Source organism: Xenopus tropicalis, chromosome 5 (genome assembly GCF_000004195.4).
Source record: "Xenopus tropicalis strain Nigerian chromosome 5, UCB_Xtro_10.0, whole genome shotgun sequence".
Classification (NCBI taxonomy): Eukaryota; Metazoa; Chordata; class Amphibia; order Anura; family Pipidae; genus Xenopus; species Xenopus tropicalis.
The window spans coordinates 5,773,187-5,797,296 of NC_030681.2; the positions used below are offsets into that span (position 1 = coordinate 5,773,187).

Sequence of the window (24,110 nt, forward strand, 5' to 3'; positions counted from 1 at the left end):
AGTTCTCTGTCCCCCTACAAACACCATCTACTGCCCCCCCCTCCCACTTCCTTCTAACCTCCCCATAAAATTAAATTGAATTGGTCTGACATGACCTGTCCTTCCTATAAATCCCTACTGATTCCTACCCATAATGCCATTCTCCGGAACATAATCTCAAATGTGACCCCTTAACAAACCTTCGTATAACCTGCTAACTACAGGTGTCAGACTTATAGGCCCATAATTACCAGGTGGAGATTAAGTCAGAGGGATTCTGGGAACAAATTTCTTATGGCTCTTAGAAAAATCCCATTTATATGGGTTTATCCTATAGGCTAACGCTTACCCACTGGGTTTTCAAAGGAGAACTAAAGTCTTAAAAAAAGACTATGGGTAGAAATGTTTAGCTGTGTGTTTGAGCCCCTGTACCAGCCCAAAGCCACCAAAGCTCTATAGAAATAAAGCCCCATGCCCCTGAAGATGCCCACAGTAGCTCTCCATCTTTTGCCCAACTACTGCACATGCTCAGTCTGCTCTTGGCTGATGTCACTGAGCTTAGGGAGCGACTCACAATATCCTTCTTTCCCCTGCCTGCTTGGTCTGGTCACTGCCTGGTCACTATTAAACATGCATACAGGCCAACCAATCACAGTCCTGTCTGGCTGCTCCCTATAAAACTGAAGTCCTGCTCTGGCACTTTGAGCTTGGGGCGAGACTTTAGCCGAATCCTTAGTGGGGCTTCTCTTTCCCCCGTGTAATGATCCCAAATACTGAGCTGAGTTACAAATATAAGTTACAGAGGTTGGAAACAGAGGCAGAAGCTGTGACAAAAGTTCCAGTCACTTTGCTCAGCTAAAGTCTCGCCCCAAGCTCAAAGTGCCAGAGCAGGACTTCAGTTTTATAGGGAGCAGCCAGACAGGACTGTGATTGGTTGGCCTGTATGCATGATTAATAGTGACCAGGCAGTGACTAGAGCAAGCAGGCAGGGGAAAGAAGGATATTGTGAGTCGCTCCCTAAGCTCAGTGACATCAGCCAAGAGCAGACTGAGCATGTGCAGTAGTTGGGCAAAAGATGGAGAGCTACTGATGAGCCCCAAGAAGGGCAAAACTGGTTTGCAGGTGGGAATTTGATCAGCTATTATCCTGGCTTTTGCTTAAAAACCCCAGTGGGTGAACTTTAGCCTATAGGATAAACCCATGTAAATGTAAAGAGTCGTAAAGAATTTAGTCCCAGAATTCCTTTGACTTATTTGCATATGTATGAGGTGGTCTCCTCAACCCTATTAGCTTGTAGGTGGAGATAGTAATCTCTTTCTTAAAAAAAAATGGTTAAATGGAGAAAATTAGAAATAGGGGTCAGTCAAAAATCAACTTTTAAAGGGGCGGTTCACCTTTAGTATGTTACAAAATGGCCTCTTCCCAGCAACTTTGCAATTGGTTTTCATTATTTATGTTTTATAGTTTTTCCATTATTTCCCTTCCTCTTCAGAGAAGAACTGGGTTTGTCCCATCAGTACCGGCCCATCAGTACCGGCCCATCAGTACCGGCCCAACAGTACCGGCCCATCAGTACCGGCCCATCAGTACCGGCCCAACAGTACCGGCCCAACAGTACCGGCCCATCAGTACCGGCCCATCAGTACCGGCCCAACAGTACCGGCCCATCAGTACCGGCCCAACAGTACCGGCCCATCAGTACCGGACTGTGCTGTTCTGGTTATTAATAAGAACCTCACGTTTATTCATAAAGGTCTATAGTGCTAGTTGCCTGCAGTTCCTACTTCTTACCAGGAGGTGGCAGCCTGTGCCCAGAGTCACTGTATCATTTCACCTATTAATGGATTTTTTCTCTGTGATGCAGGGAATCCAAATGTCCCATTTGCTGAGCTCATTCTTATATTATTATTCCCGGTCTGGGAAAAACTCTGCTTTTATAGTACATTTATTAAGTGTAAAAAAGTCTCACTATTCACAGAAAATAAGCAGTAAAGACTGATGGGAAACTCCTTATGGTGAGAATTGGCTCTAACTGCCCCATAACCCCCTGCAGTGGAAATATATTGCCCAGACTTGAAACTAGTTAGGGGGGGATTTGGGGTGAGTGCTTATTTGTGCCCTGGGTACCCCTGGAACTATAGTGGGGTGACTGTTACCCCAATGTTTCTATATATCTGTAACCTTGTTATGGGCTAAGGGGGCCCAGCCTGAAGGCCAGTTAGGGGGGGATTTGGGGTGAGTGCTTATTTGTGCCCTGGGTACCCCTGGAACTATAGCGGGGTGACTGTTACCCCAATGTTTCTATATATCTGTAACCTTGTTATGGGCTAAGGGGGCCCAGCCTGAAGGCCAGTTAGGGGGAGATTTGGGGTGAGTGCTTATTTGTGCCCTGGGTACCCCTGGAACTATAGCAGGGTGACTGTTACCCCAATGTTTCTATATATCTGTAACCTTGTTATGGGCTAAGGGGGCCCAGCCTGAAGGCCAGTTAGGGGGGGATTTGGGGTGAGTGCTTATTTGTGCCCTGGGTACCCCTGGAACTATAGCGGGGTGACTGTTACCCCAATGTTTCTATATATCTGTAACCTTGTTATGGGCTAAGGGGGCCCAGCCTGAAGGCCAGTTAGGGGGGGATTTGGGGTGAGTGCTTATTTGTGCCCTGGGTACCCCTGGAACTATAGCGGGGTGACTGTTACCCCAATGTTTCTATATATCTGTAACCTTGTTATGGGCTAAGGGGGCCCAGCCTGAAGGCCAGTTAGGGGGGGATTTGGGGTGAGTGCTTATTTGTGCCCTGGATACCCCTGGAACTATAGCGGGGTGACTGTTACCCCAATGTTTCTATATATCTGTAACCTTGTTATGGGCTAAGGGGGCCCAGCCTGAAGGCCAGTTAGGGGGGGATTTGGGGTGAGTGCTTATTTGTGCCCTGGGTACCCCTATAGCCATACTGGGGTGACTGTGAGTTGCCTTATGGGTACAATGGCTCAGCAGGATTATTTTTAGCTCCAATTCTGCACAATATCAGTTTGTTGGTGGGTGAATCGAATCTACAAGGGATCAGCGCTGGATATAACTGGCGGAGGAGCAGAACATGAGAGATAACCGGTATCAGTAATCAGTTTGTACCTATATAGAAGCTTCGGTCCCTGCCAAGGTGACTTTCTTTCATTTATTATCACTTGCTCCGTTTATTACTTTATGGTACATAATTCCTGGATCAGTACCCAAAGGTGAGAATGATAATAGAAACTGATACATTTACTCACGGAAGTAAAATCGTTTGAATTCTCTTATTGTTCCCGTCTATTCGGTCTCAGCTCCGACCCTGCCATTTGTTTTCTATAAAAAGAGTTGCATGACCAATGCTCTTTACATACAGCCCTCCCTTAATGGTGATGAACCCCATTTTTTTGCCCCCCTGAACTGGCTAGACTGGTCATTTTCAGACTTTCTTTTTGGCTTAAGCCCCTTTGAAGTCCATTATTTGGTCAGGGTCCTCCTATTAGTTGATAATGGTTAAAGGGGAGGGCATTGCTTGGTAGAAGTGATGAGCGAATCTGTCCCGAAAAATTTGCAAAACGGCGAAAATGTCGCATGTCAAAAAAAATTGTCGCCCACGGTTATTCTTTTGTCGCACAGCTATTCATTTGTCGCCCACGGCTATTCTTTTGTCGCCCGCGGCTATTCTTTTGTCGCCCGCGGCTATTCTTTTGTCGCCCGCGGCTATTCTTTTGTCGCCCGCGGCTATTCTTTTGTCGCACGGCTATTCTTTTGTCGCCCACGGCTATTCTTTTGTCGCCCACGGCTATTCTTTTGTCACCCACGGCTATTCTTTTGTCGCCCAAGGCTATTCTTTTGTCGCCCACGGCTATTCTTTTGTTGCCCGCGGCTATTCTTTTGTTGCCCGCGGCTATTCTTTTGTCGCCCGCAACTATTCATTTGTCGCCCGCGGCTATTCTTGTGTTGCCCGAATTTTTTCATCTGTTTCGCAAAACAATCCGCCAATGGCGAAACGCAGAAATTTGCTGCAAATCCATGCCTGGCAAACATTTTGCCCATCACTACTTGGTAGCTTAATGCACAGAATGGGTTAATGCCCTACAGAGGTGCAGAGGGGCTCTTGTTGTTTACCTTATTACTCCCCCACCTAATGGTTAAAACTGTAGAGATGAGCACAACTTTCCCTTGTTTGCTTTACCTTATTCTATCCTGCCTGAACTAATGTAACCTTCCATTTTCTGATAATCATCTGTCCTTCATATAATCTTCCCTACAATCTTCCTCCCTCCAGTCTCTTGGAAAATAAATAACAATTTCATAAAATTACATCCAGCAACTTGTAATATACAGTATTTGTACCTTCCCCTCACCTACTGTCTGGCAGGGAGACTCAGATTTCTTTGGTGGCCAAATGGCCACGTTCCCACTCCTCCGCTCCACGGGTCCATATCAGCCCCCTTCATAGCCTTCTCCCACCTAAAACTAATGCCCCCACTTCCAATCAGTGTCCCACCGCAGCTTATAGAGTATACATTAGCAAAATGGAAACCAGATCTTCCTCTACTAATACAGAGATATTCGGGTTATTATTGTACCTAATAAAACTATAGGCTCTAAAAATTTGGAACAGGGAACCAAAATGTCTTCTTGATCCTTATTGTCATTAATATACATTGCAGGTATGTGCTCCTGGGATAATTAGACATTCAATCAAATGTGAAATGCGCTTCTGCATATAAACAACTGTTCCACGGATCAGACTCATCAGGGATCGAACTCACGGTACAGCCATTAATGGTGAGATGGGAAGCCCTAAGTGTCAGGCCATAGGCAGATGGTTTTGGTTGGTGGGGCCATGTTTTAAAGATCACGCCTACTTATATGGTCACGCCCTTCAAACCCCACCCTTCTAAAGGTGTGAATTAATAGAATAACACAGCAGTATAAGTAAAACGGGACACCCCAGGGCATATTTGCACAGTATGAAAAAGTGGGTACTGTCACCCCCAAAATACAGGGTGCGGGGGTTCCCCTAAGTGTGTTGGGAGAGGGAGATCTGCAGCCCGGGGAGCTCCAGCGGGAATTGGGTCTGGGCCAGTCGGACCCATCGGATTTTTTCCCAGTGCCCAACGAGCCCAGTCCGACCCTGCCAAAGTACATTATAGGCAGTGAGAGACACCCCCCGTACATGATATGCAATGAGAGGCAGGGGGTATTGGCACCCCAAGCACATTACGTAATGGCACCCCAAGCACATTACGTAATGGCACCCCAAGCACTGCCATACCTCCTTCCCCTACAAAGATGGCAGGTATCTGGGACGGGAAACCATCAACAGAAAGCCCTTCATGGCTGGAAATTCAATTATCTGTCTTTGCAGAGATCTCTCTTGCTGGTTGGGCAGTAATATTGGATGATAATGGTACAGTTGCACCATGGGGTGTATTTACATCTGGTGCTGCCCCAGGCACCGGACCTAAATGAGCCCCTACATTGTGTGCGGAATAGGGATGCACCAAATCCATTTTTTTGGATTCTGCCGAACCCCCAACCCCTTCATAAAGGATTCAGCTGAATACCTAACCGAATCCTAATTAGAACATGCTAATTAGGTTTTGGAAGGGTTAAATGTCACCGCGCACGCAACGCACGGCAAAACACTTTCAACTCCTGTGTTTACATTACAAAAAGTCAATTGATTTTTAGGATTTGGTTTCGGTTCTGCCAGGAGCTTGGATTCAGAATGTTGGCCGAATCCTGGATTCCGTGCATCCCTAGTGCGCAACATGAAGCGCTCAGTACCATGTCACTTCCGCAGAGCCTGCCGCCCCCTATCCCCCCATACCCCCAGCTATATATATATATACACCTAAGGATCACAACCCCCACCCCAGAAACTGCCGCCCTAGGCACATGCATAGGCCACATTTACCAATTCTGGCACGTGTGTTTAGTGCCGGGACTAGCCAGCCAGGTGCCCTGGGCAACCCGGCCAGCCACCTCAGCCGCTGTACGACCCACTGCCCCCTCCTATCACATTCCCACCCTGGGGGGGGGTCTTGATGTGCCAACGCACAAGAGCTAGCAATAAGCCAGCAATGGGGGGACCAGCAGGCCCGGATTTGTGGCGAGGCCACAAAGACCCAGGCCTAGGGCAGAGCAAATTTAGGATGAGGTGGGTGGGCGCTGAAAGGGGGCACCCTAATTTCAAATCTGGCCCTGGGGACCAGGACATGGATTAGGGGAGTAGAAGAGGTACATGCCTGGGCCCCCCACATTGCCCCCTAGCCACACACCTCTTCTGCCTTCCCCTAGTTCCGTCCCTGCATATGTCGTCAGGCAGAGATTTCTCCTGTTTGATCAAACTGCCAGTTCAGATGTAACTTTACTTTCTGACCAACCTTTTTAGTGCAGTGACTGTCTATCATTTCTTTCTGCAAGTCACGCATCTTGGTTATGCTCCTTATACATGGGAGGTGGGGGTAACAGATATGCTAAATGTGCATTTGCTATTTATATATTTAGTTATCTTGCAGCTTGTCTCTCGTGCAGAGGATGCTGGGAAGGAGATTGGAGGACAGTCCTGGGTTGCACTGGGAAATAATGTAATGATTTACAGAGTTTACTTAGTATTTACTTTGTAATTTTCTAAGAAAAAGAGGGAGACATGTGACCACATATCGGCCAATAGAATGAATCTGAATTGAATTGGAAATGTTCAGTAAAATGTACAATTTTTCAAACTTAAATATAAATAAATGTAAAACAAAACAGACTTTCCCATTCTGTCCCGCTGAGCCCGGGACTCGCTACACAAACTCACCGCTATGGTTTTGTTTGGATGCTGAACTCATAGTACATTGACCTTTAGAGTGTTCCGCCAAGGGGCTTATCTAGGAGATAATTGTATATATATTTAGTAAAGTATGCCGCTCAGGTCCAATGAAAAACAACCGGGTTGGACTGGGGTGTGCGAGGCAGTGTGTTCCTTGAGGATGGAAAATAAGGGCTGTGATTGGCTATTGGGTAGCCCCAAGGGGACTGCTGGCCGGCAGGAGGTTCTGCTTGTCTCTGGGCTTCCAAGACTTGTCTCCAAGTCAGAAATGTAAAAAAAACATCAAAGGGGGCGGTGAGTAATATGTTGCCCCCGAGTTACTGGTTGGGGATCCCTGCAGGAGAATGAAAGTCCAATGTCATTGACGTTCAAAGTTGAAGTAGAAATAAAAATGGCGGCTGCAGAGAACACCACTTGGGGTGGATTTTGAATACTCAAATGGGTCATAAACCTGATTTAAACCCTCCACCCAGTCACCCAAAGTAACAGGTCCATCTGAAACAGTGAAGCAGAGAGGGGGGCAGGATCCAGGTTGGCACAGATTGGGGGTGGGAATGCCAATATGGCAGCTTGAGTTGGGTAGTCAGATACTACACGTACATGGTGATTGCGTCAACAATAACAAGAGGGTTTTGTTCTTATTTCAAATTTCTACTTATTACATTTTTGAGATTGCTCCCCGTTGAGTTGATCAGCAATGGTTTCGTGAGGAGCAACTGGATCGGCTCTTCTTTCCATCAAATCAACGGGGGCTGATTCTTGAACGTTTTATCGGCCACCCTTACAGCTTTTAATTGCCCCAGTAATAACACACTCTAAACCACCCTATGTGCCATTGCCCTTAGAATCAGGGCAATATATTTGTTTACCAGACAAGGGAATGCAGCCTATGCCTTTACTCCACTCCCAGATATCATTTTCTTGCTGAAGATAAAGGGAGTCAGGCGGGAGGAGACAAAGTCACTTATCTTCTCTCGGCCAAGATAAAGGCAACTTTTCACCCCACTGAAGGTTTTTATCTCAGGGACACCTGCTAAAACAAAGCATACTATAGCGCTGAAACAAGGCTGCTCATACCAACAACTCAAAGCTGTAGGTTTAGATGTCACCTCTGCTTGAGTTTTCTGAGCACAAAGTAAAGAGACTCCCGGCTACTAATTCATAAAGTGCCCTACTGTCTCCATCTTTCCCTACTGTCTCCATCTTGCCCTACTGTCTCCATCTTGTCCTACTGTCTCCATCTTGTCCTACTGTCTCCATCTTGCCCTACTGTCTCCATCTTGTCCTACTGTCTCCATCTTGCCCTACTGTCCCCATCTTGCCCTACTGTCTCCATCTTGCCCTATTGTCCCCATCTTGTCCTACTGTCCCCATCTTGCCCTACTGTCTCTATCTTGCCCTACTGTCTCCATCTTGTCCTACTGTCTCTATCTTGCCCTACTGTCTCCATCTTGTCCTACTGTCTCCATCTTGCCCTACTGTCTCCATCTTGTCCTACTGTCCCCATCTTGTCCTACTGTCTCTATCTTGCCCTACTTTCACACTGTCATACCTGTCTCCATCTATCGCTAATGATGTCATCTTGCCCTACTTTCTCCATCTTGTCCTACTATCCCCATATTGCCCAACTGTTTCCATCTTGCCCTACTGTCTCTATCTTGCCCTACTGTCTCTATCTTGTCCTACTGTCTCCATCTTGCCCTACTGTCTCCATCTTGTCCTACTGTCTCCATTTTGTCCTACTGTCTCCATCTTGCCCTACCATATCCATCTTGTCCTACTGACACTATTTTTGCCCTACTGTCGCCATCTTGTCCTACTGTCTCCATCTTGCCCTACTGTCTCCCTCTTGCCCTACTGTCTCCATCTTGTCCTACTCTCTCCATCTTGTCCTACTGTCTCCATCTTGCCCTACCATATCCATCGTGTCCTACTGACACTATTTTTGCCCTACTGTCTCCATCTTGTCCTACTGTCTCCATCTTGCCCTACTGTCTCCATCTTGCCCTACTGTCTCCATCTTGCCCTACTGTCTCCATCTTGCCCTACTGTTTCCATCTTGTCCTACTGTCTCCATCTTGCCCTACTGTCTCCATCTTGCCCTACTGTCTCCATCTTGTCCTACTGTCTCCATCTTGCCCTACTGTCTCCATCTTTCCCTACTGTCTCCATCTTGCCCTACTGTCTCCATCTTGCCCTACTGTCTCCATCTTGTCCTACTGTCTCCATCTTGTCCTACTGTCTCCATCTTGCCCTACCATATCCATCATGTCCTACTGACACTATGTTTGCCCTACTGTCTCTATCTTACTCTACTGTCTCCCCTTGCACAGTAGCCTCTATTCTTACTGCTGTTCATCTCATCCTATTGCCACAAGTTCATTATACAGAGAGGATGATGTAGAATCTAATAAGTAACATAACCCTTTCCTGCCTCGCTGGGACTCTGGAGAATTCAGTGCAGAATTATTTCATTTGGTTTAATAAAAATAAAATTATATAAAAATAAAGGTTTCTGTAAAGGAACCAGCAGAACTCACTGGGAGCAGAAGTCATTTTCTATGAACATCGCTTTATGTCGAAAAAAGGTTTTTTATTGTACATTAATAAGAGAAACTTATATACAGATATCTGTCAGCGACAGTAAATATAATAAAAAAGAAAAGAGACTGATATTCTTCTCTGATAATTTTCAGTAGTTTACTTTTAAAGTAATACAGATATTGTACATGAACTGAGGGAAGTAGGACAAGAGGCTACAGACCTGGGCGATATGAGTCGGGTAGCATAGAAATGGTTTATTTCTGCCCAATATATTCATAGGTAGGTTCCCTATCTTGGTTGCTATAGAGGGGGTACAAGGTATTGGTTAATGTTGAAGGCAATCGATAATAATGACGTCCGTCTGTCTGTCCCCAGGTGAAAGACCTCTTGGGAAAATTCTAGAGCAGATTTTTGGAAAATTTGACCTTGGGCAAAACCTGGCAAAAAAACCTCACTTTTTCCAAACCAGCAATTTCAGGTTAGAGGTTCTACCTAAACAAATGAAGTTATTAAAAAACATATACAGGTATGAGATCCATTATATGGAAACCTGCTCTCCAGAAAGCTTTGAATTATGGGAAGGCTGTCTCTAGGGTTGCCACCTGTCCAGTTTTGACCTGGTTTTCAGTAGATATAATTACCCCTTATCGGGGGCAGAACAGCCCTATTGGGTTTATTTAATGGTTAAATGATTCCCTTTTCTCTGTAATAATAAAACAGTACCTGTACTTGATCCCAACTAAGATATAATTACCCCTTATTGGGGGCAGAACAGCCCTATTGGGTTTATTTAATGGTTAAATGATCCCCTTTTCTCTGTAATAATAAAACAGTACCTGTACTTGATCCCAACTAAGATATAATTACCCCTTATTGGGGCAGAACAGCCCTATTGGGTTTATTTCATGGTTAAATGATTCCCTTTTCTCTGTAATAATAAAACAGTACCTGTACTTGATCCCAACTAAGATATAATTACCCCTTATTGGGGCAGAACAGCCCTATTGGGTTTATTTCATGGTTAAATGATTCCCTTTTCTCTGTAATAATAAAACAGTACCTGTACTTGATCCCAACTAAGATATAATTACCCCTTATTGGGGGCAGAACAGCCCTATTGGGTTTATTTCATGGTTAAATGATTCCCTTTTCTCTGTAATAATAAAACAGTACCTGTACTTGATCCCAACTAAGATATAATTACCCCTTATTGGGGCAGAACAGCCCTATTGGGTTTATTTCATGGTTAAATGATTCCCTTTTCTCTGTAATAATAAAACAGTACCTGTACTTGATCCCAACTAAGATATAATTACCCCTTATTGGGGGCAAAACAGCCCAAAATCTTATGCATTTGCCATATAGGTGATATCTAAGAAGGGCAGACATAGAGGCGGGGCATGTTTAATTTTATTATACAGCCTTTATGTCTGGGTGACAGGTCCCCTTTAAACCACCCCGTGACCTGTCTGTCTGTGTATTTTATGGAACATGCAGATTGGTGGCGGATAGGACACGTCCGTTACTTTTTGTTTAACATTTTTTTTAACATTTTTTGCCTCATCCAATCCCCTTCAGAGATACATTGCGGCAGGCCGGAGGGGCCCATCTGGTCAGATTAGACTTTACAAGAGTGGCATTGAGATGTTTGTGCCGGTTACACAGTTTTATTGGGCAGCAGGGCTTGAGCACTCAAAGGTGAAAATGATAACAACCATTTATGGCGGCTGAGTTATCAGTGGAGGGAAAATTATAAAAGCGGCATTAGCAGGGAGGGAGGTTGTCTTCTTCTCTGGGACTCTGCACACAGTGAGGTTCCATAGCAACCGGCTGCACCGAGGAGACCAAATGGGGCATCATTTGCCTGGGACCCTCTGCCTCCTCTTTGCCCTTTGTCTGTGCTCTGTAACAGGTAAGAGGTGGGAATGTTCCCCTTTAATTCTGCTCCCCCCCAGCCTGAAATTTTAAATGCTGCCACATAATTTCCCCCCCTAAAACATAGTAACTGATTCATCCTTCAGGTCCAAGGTTTTCTTTCTTACTTAAGTACGATGTAGAGAGTGATATTCTGAGACAATTTGCAGTTGGTCTTCATTTTTCATTATTTGTAGTTTTTTAGTTATTTCATTTTTAGTTCAGGAGTTTGGTTGCTAAGGTCCAAGTTACCTGAGCAACCAGGGAGTGTATGAGAGACAGGTATATAAATAGGAGAGGGGCTGAATAGAAAGTTAAGGAATAAAAAGTAACAATAACAATAAAACTGGAGCCTCACAGAGCAATAGGGTTTGGCTGCCGGGGTCAGTGACCCCCATTTGAAAGCTGCAAAGAGTTTAACGAAGAAGGCAAATAATTCTGAAACGATAACAGATAAATAATGACGACCAATTGAAAGGTTGCTTAGAACTGGCTAATGTAAAGGTGAACCTACCCTTCAAGTAACTGACGGCCTGGTAAGTTACCGGGGGGGGGCGAAAAGGCGCTCCTGGTAACTTATAGAGCCGAAATTCTGAATTTCTGGAATTTCGTTTTTTCTGAACCAAAAATGCGTTCTCTGCACTATCAATGGGCCCCCACTTGCCCGCCTCTGATGCTAAAATGCTACGCGCGGGGGGGAACAAGGGGCATCAACGTGGCACCTTGCTGAACCAATACCTAGCTTCCAGCTGATCTACAGATCCACGAAAATCTTAGTCTTATATTTGCCTCAGAAGGGGAAGATTTATTATAGTTTTTTATAATGATAATTAACAACAAAAAATAAAAATCATTAAAAAATTTCAAAAAAGAAATTCCAATTCTCCACACTCAGCTGCCCTGATGCAGAATTAAGTATGAAAAATGTATATTTTTGTTGCTATGTGGACACATTACTTTTGTTTCCTATTAGCAATAAGTGAAATGTTTCTCCAGGTTTCGCCGCAAAAAAATGCCCATAGACTCTAATGGCCCCCCAAAATTTATGCGATATGGGAAAAGTCACTGTGAAAAACTGCCCATTGACTTCAGTGCATTTTATGAATTTTTCCAATTTTTTGGAAATATTGGGACAGATTCGCTCATCACTATTTCCTGTTTATCATCATTTTCTAATAAAAATGATTGGAATAAAACAATAGAATTCAAAACCTCCCTGTTCATCTTATAAAGAGTTAAATACATTTTGGCAATGTATTTTTATTACCATGGATTTATAGAGCGTCAACGAAATTAATGAACTATTTTACATGTCAATTTGATTCGTTTGCTGAATGTCCCCAATTTTAATGCAGATTTCCTATCAGATATCCCATATGATATGTTCCTTTGAAGTACAAACTGAAATCTCTCAGTTATAGACCGATAAGTAATGGTTAAATCCAGTGAAATCACTCAGCGGTAAATGAACAGGAGAGTTAAGTGGATGAGGGATATCTCGTTAATGTGCAATACTATCATTCTGCTAATTGTATGGGTGCTGTTATTCCATTAGCCGCCATTTGCCTTGGCACCGGCACAACAACGGGTTCCAATCTCCTTAATCAATTTACTTACATCTCTATAAAAGTAGAAAGAAATGTTTGGAATTAGGGAATTATATACAGTAAATATGGATTTGGAGATGTTATTAATGCAGGAAGAAGTAATAATGGCAGAAGAGAAAGGGGCAGAGAAAAGAAGAAATAAGGATAAAGGGAGAGAAAGTGATGGTGGATTATGGGTAGGAGACGAGGGGACTGGTGGGAAGGAGCAGAATTAATAAAGAAATGAGACCAATGTGAATATGGGCAGAGGGATGGGGATTTGTGGATAAAGAGTAGAAGTGGAAGAACGTGCTAGTGGATTGGGAATATGGCACAATAACTGGAGAGAAGAATTAATGTGGAGAAGAAAAAGTGGCTTAGGGATACTGGTAGATCACTAAATGCTATGGGTTGCTATGGGTTACTAGACAAGTAGCCAACCTAAAACTTTTTATTACATTTCCCCCAAATATGTTGTTTTCATTTACTGTTGTTACTGGGAGAAATAGTTGGGTTGGGCAGTAAGTATCTCTATAGTTGTCTCTGTACAATATCTACAAATATAAAGAACTTTGGTGACAACATCTAGTAACGCCGGAATGTCACTGCCCAGAACAAAGGCAGAGAACTCAAACACACACGGGGCTGCTGCTCACCATTATAGCACCTTTATAACACAGTTTCCCATAAGGTTATATGTTGCTTTCTTTTGTAGAGTGTAAGCTCTTTTGGGCAGGGCCCTCTTCACCCCTTGTATCGGTTATTGGTTGCTTTATATGTTACTCTGTATGTCCAATGTATGTAACCCACTTATTGTACAGCGCTGCGGGGTATGTTGGCGCTTTATAAATAAATGTTAATGTAATGTAATGACATACATAGCAAACAATGGGGATGCCGTTACATTCTAGACTGTTATCATTGGGCGCCAATCCATCCCATGTCTTCAGGTTTCCTTATTCAAAAGGGCCCAGTACTGTGTGCCGGGAATAGGTGAGTGGCTTTAACATTTCATGCCCCTTTTCTAAGCCATATAACATTAGGGACAGAAATCTGTCTAATGAGAGGACTTTGCTGGGTATCCTGTATAGTTTCTATACATATGTACTAAGAAAATGAAGCCTGGAAGATATTAGTCCCACTACTGATTGTAGTAGTAGTTGTTGTTCTTCTTGTAGCGCAACCTCATAAAGCTCTATATTCCCTCATACATATTACTGTCTTCTATTAAATTCATGGAATTCTCCTTTGCTTTTAGGAAACCCTGCACTGAAAGCCAATACTGGAGACGAAGGGCAGAACGATGCGGTAAATACATCTAATTATATCAGTTTCTAATTAGTGGAACTCTCCTGGGATTGGCTGTGTAGGATGTGTCTTTACTCTTGTCTGTAGCTTTGTGGACTGAACCAGGCAGAAACCATTAAATCTCATCATTCCCAACGGCCATTAGCGGGATGGGCCTTTCCTAGATTCAAAGATGTCCATCTTGTCCATAAAGGGTCTCGCAAACACATTCTCATATATAAACCTGAATATTAAGGGTAATCTCAATGAACAGGCCCTGATTTATTACTGATCCCTAAAAATAATACCAACTGGATCAGATTTAACAATTCCACTGTGGGAAAAATGTCAGAAAAGGTAAAGTGATAAATGGGGAAATGATCACACTGCCCAAAATCCTTCCGGACGCCCCCAGTCCAATATTTGGTAAATTTGTCCCTGAATCTTGCCCAAAGCTGCGTTGTTAATCTGATGGAGAGAAGTAGACAAATAAATGCTAAGAAGAAAAACACAAACACAGCAAATTTTCAATGGGGTGCAGAGGCAATCTTTTGGGGTGTTAAATGACCGGGAAAGCGATAGGAGTTTCTACTCTCTTTTTGGAGTGACTGCTCAGCGCTCTCGTCTTAGGGAGATTGAAGCACCTATCACTATGGGGGGTATTTATTAATATTTGGATTTTTGTGGTTTTATAGTTTTTAAACCAATAGTAAACTCATTTCCATGAATATCAGTGCCGGGGGATCACGCTCTGTGCCAGGGGGCCACTCTCTGTGCCAGGGGCCACTCTCTGTGCCAGGGGACCACTCTCTGTACCAGGGGATCACGCTCTGTGCCAGGGGGCCACTCTCTGTACCAGGGGATCGCTCTGTGCCAGGGGATCACTCTCTGTACCAGGGGATCGCTCTGTGCCAGGGGGCCACTCTCTGTGCCAGGGGATCACTCTCTGTACCAGGGGATTGCTCTGTGCCAGGGGGCCACTCTCTGTGCCAGGGGATCACTCTCTGTGCCAGGGGGCCACTCTCTGTGCCAGGGGATCACTCTCTGTGCCAGGGGATCACTCTCTGTGACAGGGGATCACTCTTTGTGCCAGGGGGCCACTCTCTGTGCCAGGGGATCACTCTCTGTGCCAGGGGATCACTCTCTGTGCCAGGGGATCACTCTCTGTACCAGGGGATTGCTCTGTGCCAGGGGGCCACTCTCTGTGCCAGGGGATCACTCTCTGTGCCAGGGGATCACTCTCTGTACCAGGGGATTGCTCTGTGCCAGGGGGCCACTCTCTGTGCCAGGGGATCACTCTCTGTGACAGGGGATCACTCTTTGTGCCAGGGGGCCACTCTCTGTGCCAGGGGATCACTCTCTGTGCCAGGGGATCACTCTCTGTGCCAGGGAACCACTCTCTGTGCCAGGGGATCGCTCTCTGTGCCAGGGGACCGCTCTCTGTGCCAGGGGATCACTCTCTGTGCCAGGGGATCACTCTCTGTGCCAGGGGACCACTCTCTGTGCCAGGGGATCGCTCTCTGTGCCAGGGGACCACTCTCTGTGCCAGGGGATCACTCTCTGTGCCAGGGGATCACTCTCTGTGCCAGGGGACCACTCTCTGTGCCAGGGGACCACTCTCTGTGCCAGGGGACCGCTCTCTGTGCCAGGGGATCGCTCTCTGTGCCAGGGGATCGCTCTCTGTGCCAGGGGGCCACTCTCTCTGCCAGGGGATCACTCTCTGTGCCAGGGGACCACTCTCTGTGCCAGGGGACCACTCTCTGTGCCAGGGGACCACTCTCTGTGCCAGGGGACCACTCTCTGTGCCAGGGGCTCATACAGCCGATACCTGATAAAGCAGAGTCACGGCAGCCAAGCACATTTTTGCCAAAGGGTTATTGACCACTCTCTGTGCCAGGGGATCACTCTCTGTGACAGGGGATCACTCTTTGTGCCAGGGGGCCACTCTCTGTGCCAGGGGATCACTCTCTGTGCCAGGGGATCACTCTCTGTGCCAGGGGACCACTCTCTGTGCCAGGGGACCACTCTCTGTGCCAGGGGACCACTCTCTGTGCCAGGGGCTCATACAGCCGATACCTGATAAAGCAGAGTCACGGCAGCCAAGCACATTTTTGCCAAAGGGTTATTGACTTGCTGTAAATTGCTAATTACAGAGGAACTCGACTATCAGTTTAGGCACAGACTAATTACTGAGGCTTCTTTAATCACCAGGGAAAGTTGGAGATGAATTGCTGTCTTATGAGTGAATAATACACTTTAGTATTATCAGTATTACTTTACCCAAAGCATCTGGCACAAACAGATGCACCTTTCCCCTCCATAAATGACTGTGTGCCCAGAGTGCCCCAGATGCACCAACAAAGTTTTCCACATTTTCACACAATCAGCACCTTCAGTTCATTAGAATTACTAACCCCAACTCCCAGAATCCTCTAGCACGAGACTAAGTTTGTTGGGCATGGCACATGTTGTCATTTTTAATGCAATCTCTGTTTTTTTGTGCAGAAATATCTGTTCCCTTGTGACATAAACACCAACAGGCGATCCGATCAGAGTGCGGCATCAGGTAGGTTACCAAGCCGGTTGTCAAGTATTTTGGCAGTTGTAGTTGCATGTTTAGAGGTGTTATAGCATTTTAATTGGTAGCCGTGTCCCATGAGAGCTGGCTTTATGGGAGGAAGGAAGTAGTGGGAGCTAACCCAGGTCCAGAACATACTGGGGCCCCACAAAGCTCATGTATAGTAAGGAAGAATGGGGAGGTTGAAGGTATAGCTGAGCAAAAAGATGACACTGCAGGAGACAATAACACAAGGTGGGGACAGTAGGACAAGATGGAGACAGTAGGACAAGATGGAGACAGTAGGACAAGATGGAGACAGTAAGGCAAGATGGAGACCGTAGGGCAAGATGGAGACAGTAGGGCAAGATGGGGACAGTAGGGCAAGATGGAGACAGTAGGACAAGATGGAGACAGTAAGGCAAGATGGAGACCGTAGGGCAAGATGGAGACAGTAGGGCAAGATGGGGACAGTAGGGCAAGATGGAGACAGTAGGGCAAGATGGAGACAGTAGGGCAAGATGGAGACAGTAGGACAAGATGGAGACAGTAAGGCAAGATGGAGACCGTAGGGCAAGATGGAGACCGTAGGGCAAGATGGAGACCGTAGGACAAGATGGAGACAGTAGGACAAGATGGAGACAGTAGGACAATTTGGAAACAGTATTGCAAGATGGAGACAGTAGGACAAGATGGAGACAGTAGGACAAGATGGAGACAGTAGGGCAAGATGGGGACAGTAGGGCAAGATGGAGACAGTAGGACAATTTGGAAACAGTATTGCAAGGTGGGGACAGTAGGGCAAGATGGAGACAATAGGGCAAGATGGAGACAGTAGGACAGTATGGAGACAGTAGGGCAAGATGGGGACAGTAGGGCAAGATGGAGACAGTAGGGCAAGATGGAGACAGTAGGGCAAGATGGAGACAGTAGGGCAAGCTTCATTTGCCAGATATGTAATATAAAGTATTTCCTATTAGTCTCATCATAATACCTACCCACTTCCATATACATATTTATTTCATATATATATATATACTTTTTTATATCGACAGTTCATTCTCTCAGCCCCTTGGACATCAAAGTTTTATCCACTTTGAGAAGCTTGAAACTGGTAAGTACCAACAACATGGCTGCTTCACCCTGAATCCATGTTTTGATTATAGGAAACACAAGGTCCAAATGTTACAATCCATGGCCTGCTTGGCAGTCAGTTGGCTTCTGCTACATTGTTTCAATATGACCCTGTATTTCGACAGACCTAGTAAGAACCAATGGCGACTCCCAGTATTTTACCCTCTGTCTCTGCCACAAAGGACTTTCTTCCCATAGGGATATCATTACTCAGGAGACGAAAGATCATTCCAGATATTTTAACCTGTTAGCAGTTAGTTACCATTGTGAGACACTTTAGGGAAAACACCGGCTGAATATACAGAACACATATGACTAAAGAAGCTTGGTGTTTTTTTTGCAGAATCCTGATGGTGCAAATAACAGACTTCAGAGGTGGGTATTTAGCACAATATCTGATTCCCTATAGTTTATGTTAGCGGCACCCTGATATGGGAGGGTTTAAAATGTATTTTAATAACTGTCATTGCCGGAAGTGTCACTGCTTACCTAGTGTTGCCTTTCTTTAGCTTGGAGCAGGGATTGCAGAGGGCCAGCCGGGATGTGGAATCCTGTAAGTATCAATGTAAAGTATTTGCCCCATGATATCCTGATTTAGCTGCCGATTTTCCCCTCACTAGATGGTAAGTCCCTTAAGTTTTGATTCCAACATGGCGTTTCTGTGATCTTCTTTTTACAGACATGGGCCAAAAACTGCCTTCAGCCTCCCGTATTTCTCCTTCACCACAAGAGTAAGTTCTTCAGGCTCTCAGCAAGGCCTTGGGTCCAAACCTTATCACTTGCCCAGCCCTCTTCTTCTTTCTATCCTTTGGCAGCATCTTCTGGAGAAGCGCGATAAGTCAACAAATATATATCTTTACTCCACAATTAAAAATAAAAACAGAATATAACTGAATTCTGTTTTTTTTCTAATGATTTTTCAAGTAACAGCAGTTTCTCTGAGGGTTGGTGAGGCCCAACTGGACCTTCTATGTAGACCTTAACCTTGGTTATTATAGATGAACCCTTGTATGTTTTTTTATGGCCAGGAACCTGTTAGATGAAGCTAAGAAACTGGTGGAAAGCATGAAGCAAAGACAGGTAAATTCTCCTCTTATTGGGTCAAAATCTGTAATATTTTGCCAAATTCCTCATGCCCCCACACTGACAACCTAGAATGGAAACAATTTAGTTGTTAATTGTGCTTACAAGAATGGTTCGTAGGTATCCCCAAGCAGTCTGGTAATTACGCTGCTTTTCTTTTTAGATGTCCTTTGCCAATGACTGGAAGATGATCGCCATCTTTGTTACTGCTGAGGACCCTTGTGAGTTCTGTAATAAGGTAATTACATTTCTTTTGAAGCTTTGGGTTTTATCTTCAAGAATTCTGGATATTTTTGTTGCGCTTCTATGATAACCTATGATGCGCTTCTATGAAATTTGTTGCCTGTAGAGCAGGGAGATGACATGACTTACCTAAGGTCACCAAAACATGAGGAGTTATTAAACTACCTTTTGGGGTCATGTAGACACTGATTAGGGCTATTAGGGTCATTAGAGAGCTTTAGAACAACGTTGGGCAATGGGATCTTGCATATGTGTTGCCATATTGACCACAGACCTGCCTGTAAGTACCAGTGTTCCTCTGATGACTTCCCACTGGTACTACTCAGATATTTGAGTGACAATGATATCCACCTTCTCCTTGTTTTGTTTTATCATAGATGGATCACACAGAAGCCACCATCGAAAAGTTGGAGAGGGTTCTTGATTATCTACACCAAGAAGTAAGCAATTTTCCCAGCCCCTCCCCTGCAGAACCTTTGCTAACAGTGGCCCAGTTATGTGCCTTATTGTGCGTTGGTAGTTTTCATTTATTAGATTTTATTTCCTTTCCCTTTTCTGTAGCTTCCAAGAACATTTGTGAATTTGGTGGATTTAACAGAGCTAAATGGCTTGTACCTGTCTCATTCCAGCCAAGCTGAGCTCAGGTAGGACTTGGGCAATATATCTAATGTGGGTTAAACTGGAAATGGCGGTTGGGCTAGTTACTCTTCATCAGTGGCACTAAAGGTCCCCCAGCTTTGTTCTTGTATGTTTGTTTATTTTCCCTCAATCTGTCAGTGACATGATCTAAAGTGTAAGTTAACAATGGCAGCTCCTTGGCAAAGAAATGCTGGGAGTTGCTGGGAGTACTTTCTTTGCTGCAGGCCCGACACCTGTGTTTATATCTCCTGAGAAGCTTCTGGCCTCTTTGCGCAAGACTTGAAAGCCAAGCAGAGATATTGATTTCTGGGAAGTGTTCCCATCTATCTGCTCTCCCTACTGCAATAAAGATAACATATCAGTGCATTTGTATATGTATTTGTGTGACCATATCATCGGGCTTATTGCTTGGGTTGAAGCAATGCTTTGGCTTAATCACACCAGTTAAATAACTTGCTGTTTCTATGTAAGCAACACTGTCTAATGATTTACACTCACAAAGCTTCACTTAATAATAATGGACATAATTCTGTTGCAAAAGCTTTATATAGATACGGGTAATGGCACATTGGGTCCATGTTTTCAGGCATTAGTAGCCTGGGCACCATGAACTGGCCAACACGCTTCTTTGAAAGATGAAATGTTAGTACATGGCTATTGGTCGTGATCATTGGACCACCATGAATGTATTGTACCAATAATAAATTATTGATATAAGGACCAGCTTTTTATTCTTGGACATCACGGTTTTGCCTAATAATCAGCTCAATGTGTCTCTAGGTCTATATCCTTACTATACAGCCAGGGGTCCCCAACTTTCTTACTTGTGAGCCACAGTCAAATATAAAAAGACTTGGGGAGCAACACAAGCACCATAAAAGTTCATGGAGGAGCCAAATAAGGGCTGTGATTGGCTATTAGGGGCCTCTGTGCACACTATCAGCTTACAGGGGGCTTTATTTGGTAGGAAATCTTGTTTTTATTCAACCAAAACTTGCCCCCAAGTCAGGAATTCAAAAATAACTCCCTGGTTTGGGGGCACTGAGAGCAACATCCAAGGGGTTGGGGAGCAACATGTTGCCCCCGAGCCACTGGTTGGGGATCACTGGTCTACAGCAAGCCCAAGGCATATGGACTTACCAGAGTGAATACCCAGTATGCTTTGCCAGCCAGTTTGTAACAGAATAATTGTGCCTCCACTTTGGGGAAAACACTAATCAGACTTACTGAGTGATCAGCACAATGCTCCTATATAGGGTGTCTTATTGGATTTTATTTTATTTTAGGAAATCATGTGACTGTTTCAGGAAACCATCAAATTACGCCAAAACCACGTTCCGCTTTTCATTCCAGGTAAGAATCCCCCATTGTCATGATAAAGTCATAGCCTGGAGCTTTGCAGGGGTAACACAGGGGGGAGAATTTGCTTACGATCAATCCATGGGCTTTTTTTTTCAAGCCAAACAATGCATAATAAATGGCAAAAAAAATGTGTTTTTGGCACAGAAAAATGCGAATTGCCGAGAAAAAAATACAAATGTTAGTAAATGTGCCCTTTATTTTAGAACTAGTTACTGTATGCACCTTGTGCTTTTACTATTTTCTGTTTTAAGTAGAAATTTCTTATTAAAGAGGTGATAGCGGCTCACTAAAGACCTGGGTTAATGCCTATAAGTTAAAAATCCCTGATTTAAATGTAAAGGTTATTGCCACCAGAGGGGAACTGTTGGGTTTGTTGGGGGATCTCAGCAAAATCCCTAGCCCCAAGGGTAGATAACTACTACTACACCTGCTTCCATCAGTGATGGAATTGCCTTTGTAGAAAGCTTCAACATGTTTCTATGTAGGGAGTGAAAAGGATTTGGGTCCATCAAAGTAAGTTGCAACAACCCACCTCCTCAATGTTCTGAAAGGCTTGAAGTAGTAACCAAAACATATGTTAGTAGACATTAGAGCATTGAACTTGAGATGGAAACCGTAGTGTGGAGACCCTTTTGGATGTGGGGACCCATTACATCAAATAAGTTTCTATGGCCTACAGCTGTCTCGGAGCTGTATAAAGTATCTGTATAGATGATGTTTCTCCAGGTTCAAGGCACTAATCAAATGTTATTGTTTTATTGGTCAAAAAGGATATGAGAAGGTGATGGGGAGACAAATAGGTCAAGGTTGTAATGAAGATATGTTAGAATAAAACATTTCAATCAAAGCTGAAGCCATAAATTAGGCAAAGTTTGACAGATTGGTGATATCTCCCTAAACTGGCCCTTGAGTTTTACATACCTTCACTGATAATAGCAGGAGAAAATACACAGTGTTGAAACTATTATATTATACCTAATTCTTTTTGGAAAGGTCAACAATGGGGGCAGACCAAAGCCCAAAAGGAGACCAGAATGATTTGCTGGAATTATTAGTCATGTGATAATTTGCCCACTTTTTATAAGTGTCCACAGAGCCACTGAGCCTCATTCAGAACCAGCTCCAGCTTTGTAGGGAATAACTTTATTGCCCAAGGGTATGAGAGCCAGGATAATATCTCTCTGTGCCTGCACTATCATATCTGATCTCCTGGCAAGGGCCCACACTCTGACCCCATCTGATAAAGCACGAGACTAAAACCTATCGTCCATCCCATCTGTAGGAGATAAAGGCACTGCCTTACATTCAGAGATACTGTAGCCTTGGCCCAGATATATGTGTGCGTCAACGTGAGTTGGCGATAATAAGAATATGGCATTTATTTCAATGAATGTAAACATCAAAGTTCAATGTCATTTTATATTGTGTTTTCTATCTGTGTATTTCTGTCTAAATCAGACTCAGGGAATGTTCCCTTTGTTCCCTCGGAAAATTCACTTCAGCCAGTTTTTTTATATATATGTTACACAGGGAGGAGCACACCCTATACAAGTCCAAATGCCCTTGGTGCAGGTCAAAAACAAAAATATAATAGAAAGAGTGCTGCACACACAGGGACTTGATACAAAAGAAAAAGTGTATCAAATTAAAAAATATCCAACGTTTCGAGCACAACCAGTGCTCTTCCTCAGGGACAAACCAACAGACCATATATATTTTTGAATGTATATTATATATATATATATATATATATGCTTAACTGTTTATATAATACTGTATAACTATTGTACATATATATACAGTATATATATATATTGTATAATTTTATTAATAGAATTATTATGATTTGGTATCTTCAGTACACATTGCTTTTGTCGGGAGTAATTATTTAGAATATATTTTATTTTGTGTTATATTTTATGTGCCTTTGCTTTAAAGAACTGGAGGGAGCCATTTAAGCCATATAATATATATCTCTCTACTATGTATGATATATATATATATATTATAACCATTGTTTCAGTTATTTATTTCTCTGATTTTACCAAAAATAACAAAAATACTACTTCTTATACTGAATAGTAGATATCGCCAGGTCCGAAGTGCAAAATTTTGATACTTTTTTTGGTGATTATAATGAAGTTCCATTCTAACATTTCCAAATTTAAGGGGCAGATTTATAAAAACGAGAGTTTAGAACTTAATACATAAAAACTCACCCACGTTCTATTCATCCCTATGGGATTTGTAAGAAGAGTATTTATCAGTTGGTGAGTTCTAAGCTCCCAAGCTCACTGAGGGACATTATATTGGCAGAACCATAAGGGTTAATCATTTCTTAGCCGCTCGTGTGAACCGATCAACCCAATTACTGAGCCGCTGGATTTCAAGGTGAACTTGCTCTAATGATGTAGGTTAAGTGATTTTGCTTTATTGCCACAGTGATGGGAGAAATGGGCTTTCCAGGGATTCTGACTGAGTGCTGTTGGCTGTTTCTCTCCCTTTAGGTTGCCCTTGAAAGACTGGTACTTTCTAGACAATATGACACCAGGGAAGACTTCACCGTGGTGCTGCATCCCGTCATCAAAATGGTATTAAATCATTCCTCCAATCCAGGCATTATTCATTGAAAGTTACATAAAGATCTTATAGTACAGGTATGGGACCTGGTATCCAGAGTGCCCGGGACCTGGGGTTTTCTGGATAAGGGGTCTTTCTGTTATTTGGATCTCCATACCTTAAGTCTGATACAAAATCATTCAAACATTGTTTTGCCCCCAATAAAGGGTAATTATATCTTAGTTGGGATCAAGTACAGGTACTGTTTTATTATTACAGAGAAAAGGGAATCATTTAACCATGAAATAAACCCAATAGGATTGTTCTGCCCCCAATAAGGGGTAATTATATCTTAGTTGGGATCAAGTACAGGTACTGTTTTATT

The 24,110-nt window shown here is 43.8% G+C and overlaps 1 protein-coding gene across 1 annotated transcript in view; it reads left to right on the forward strand.

Annotated features, from left to right (window-relative positions):
• The first annotated feature begins 11,162 nt into the window (after window positions 1-11,162).
• LOC101732808 (phospholipase B1, membrane-associated) overlaps window positions 11,163-24,110 on the forward strand; it is a 51,120-nt gene continuing 38,172 nt past the window's right edge. The window contains exons 1-13 of the mRNA XM_031902842.1: window positions 11,163-11,273; window positions 14,120-14,169; window positions 16,654-16,714; window positions 17,761-17,819; window positions 18,183-18,214; window positions 18,349-18,392; window positions 18,519-18,570; window positions 18,868-18,919; window positions 19,086-19,160; window positions 19,543-19,605; window positions 19,727-19,809; window positions 21,091-21,157; window positions 23,674-23,757. Of these exons, the coding sequence (XP_031758702.1) occupies window positions 11,210-11,273; window positions 14,120-14,169; window positions 16,654-16,714; window positions 17,761-17,819; window positions 18,183-18,214; window positions 18,349-18,392; window positions 18,519-18,570; window positions 18,868-18,919; window positions 19,086-19,160; window positions 19,543-19,605; window positions 19,727-19,809; window positions 21,091-21,157; window positions 23,674-23,757 (786 nt within the window). The 5' untranslated portion in view covers window positions 11,163-11,209. The remainder of the gene's footprint in view (window positions 11,274-14,119; window positions 14,170-16,653; window positions 16,715-17,760; window positions 17,820-18,182; window positions 18,215-18,348; window positions 18,393-18,518; window positions 18,571-18,867; window positions 18,920-19,085; window positions 19,161-19,542; window positions 19,606-19,726; window positions 19,810-21,090; window positions 21,158-23,673; window positions 23,758-24,110) is intronic.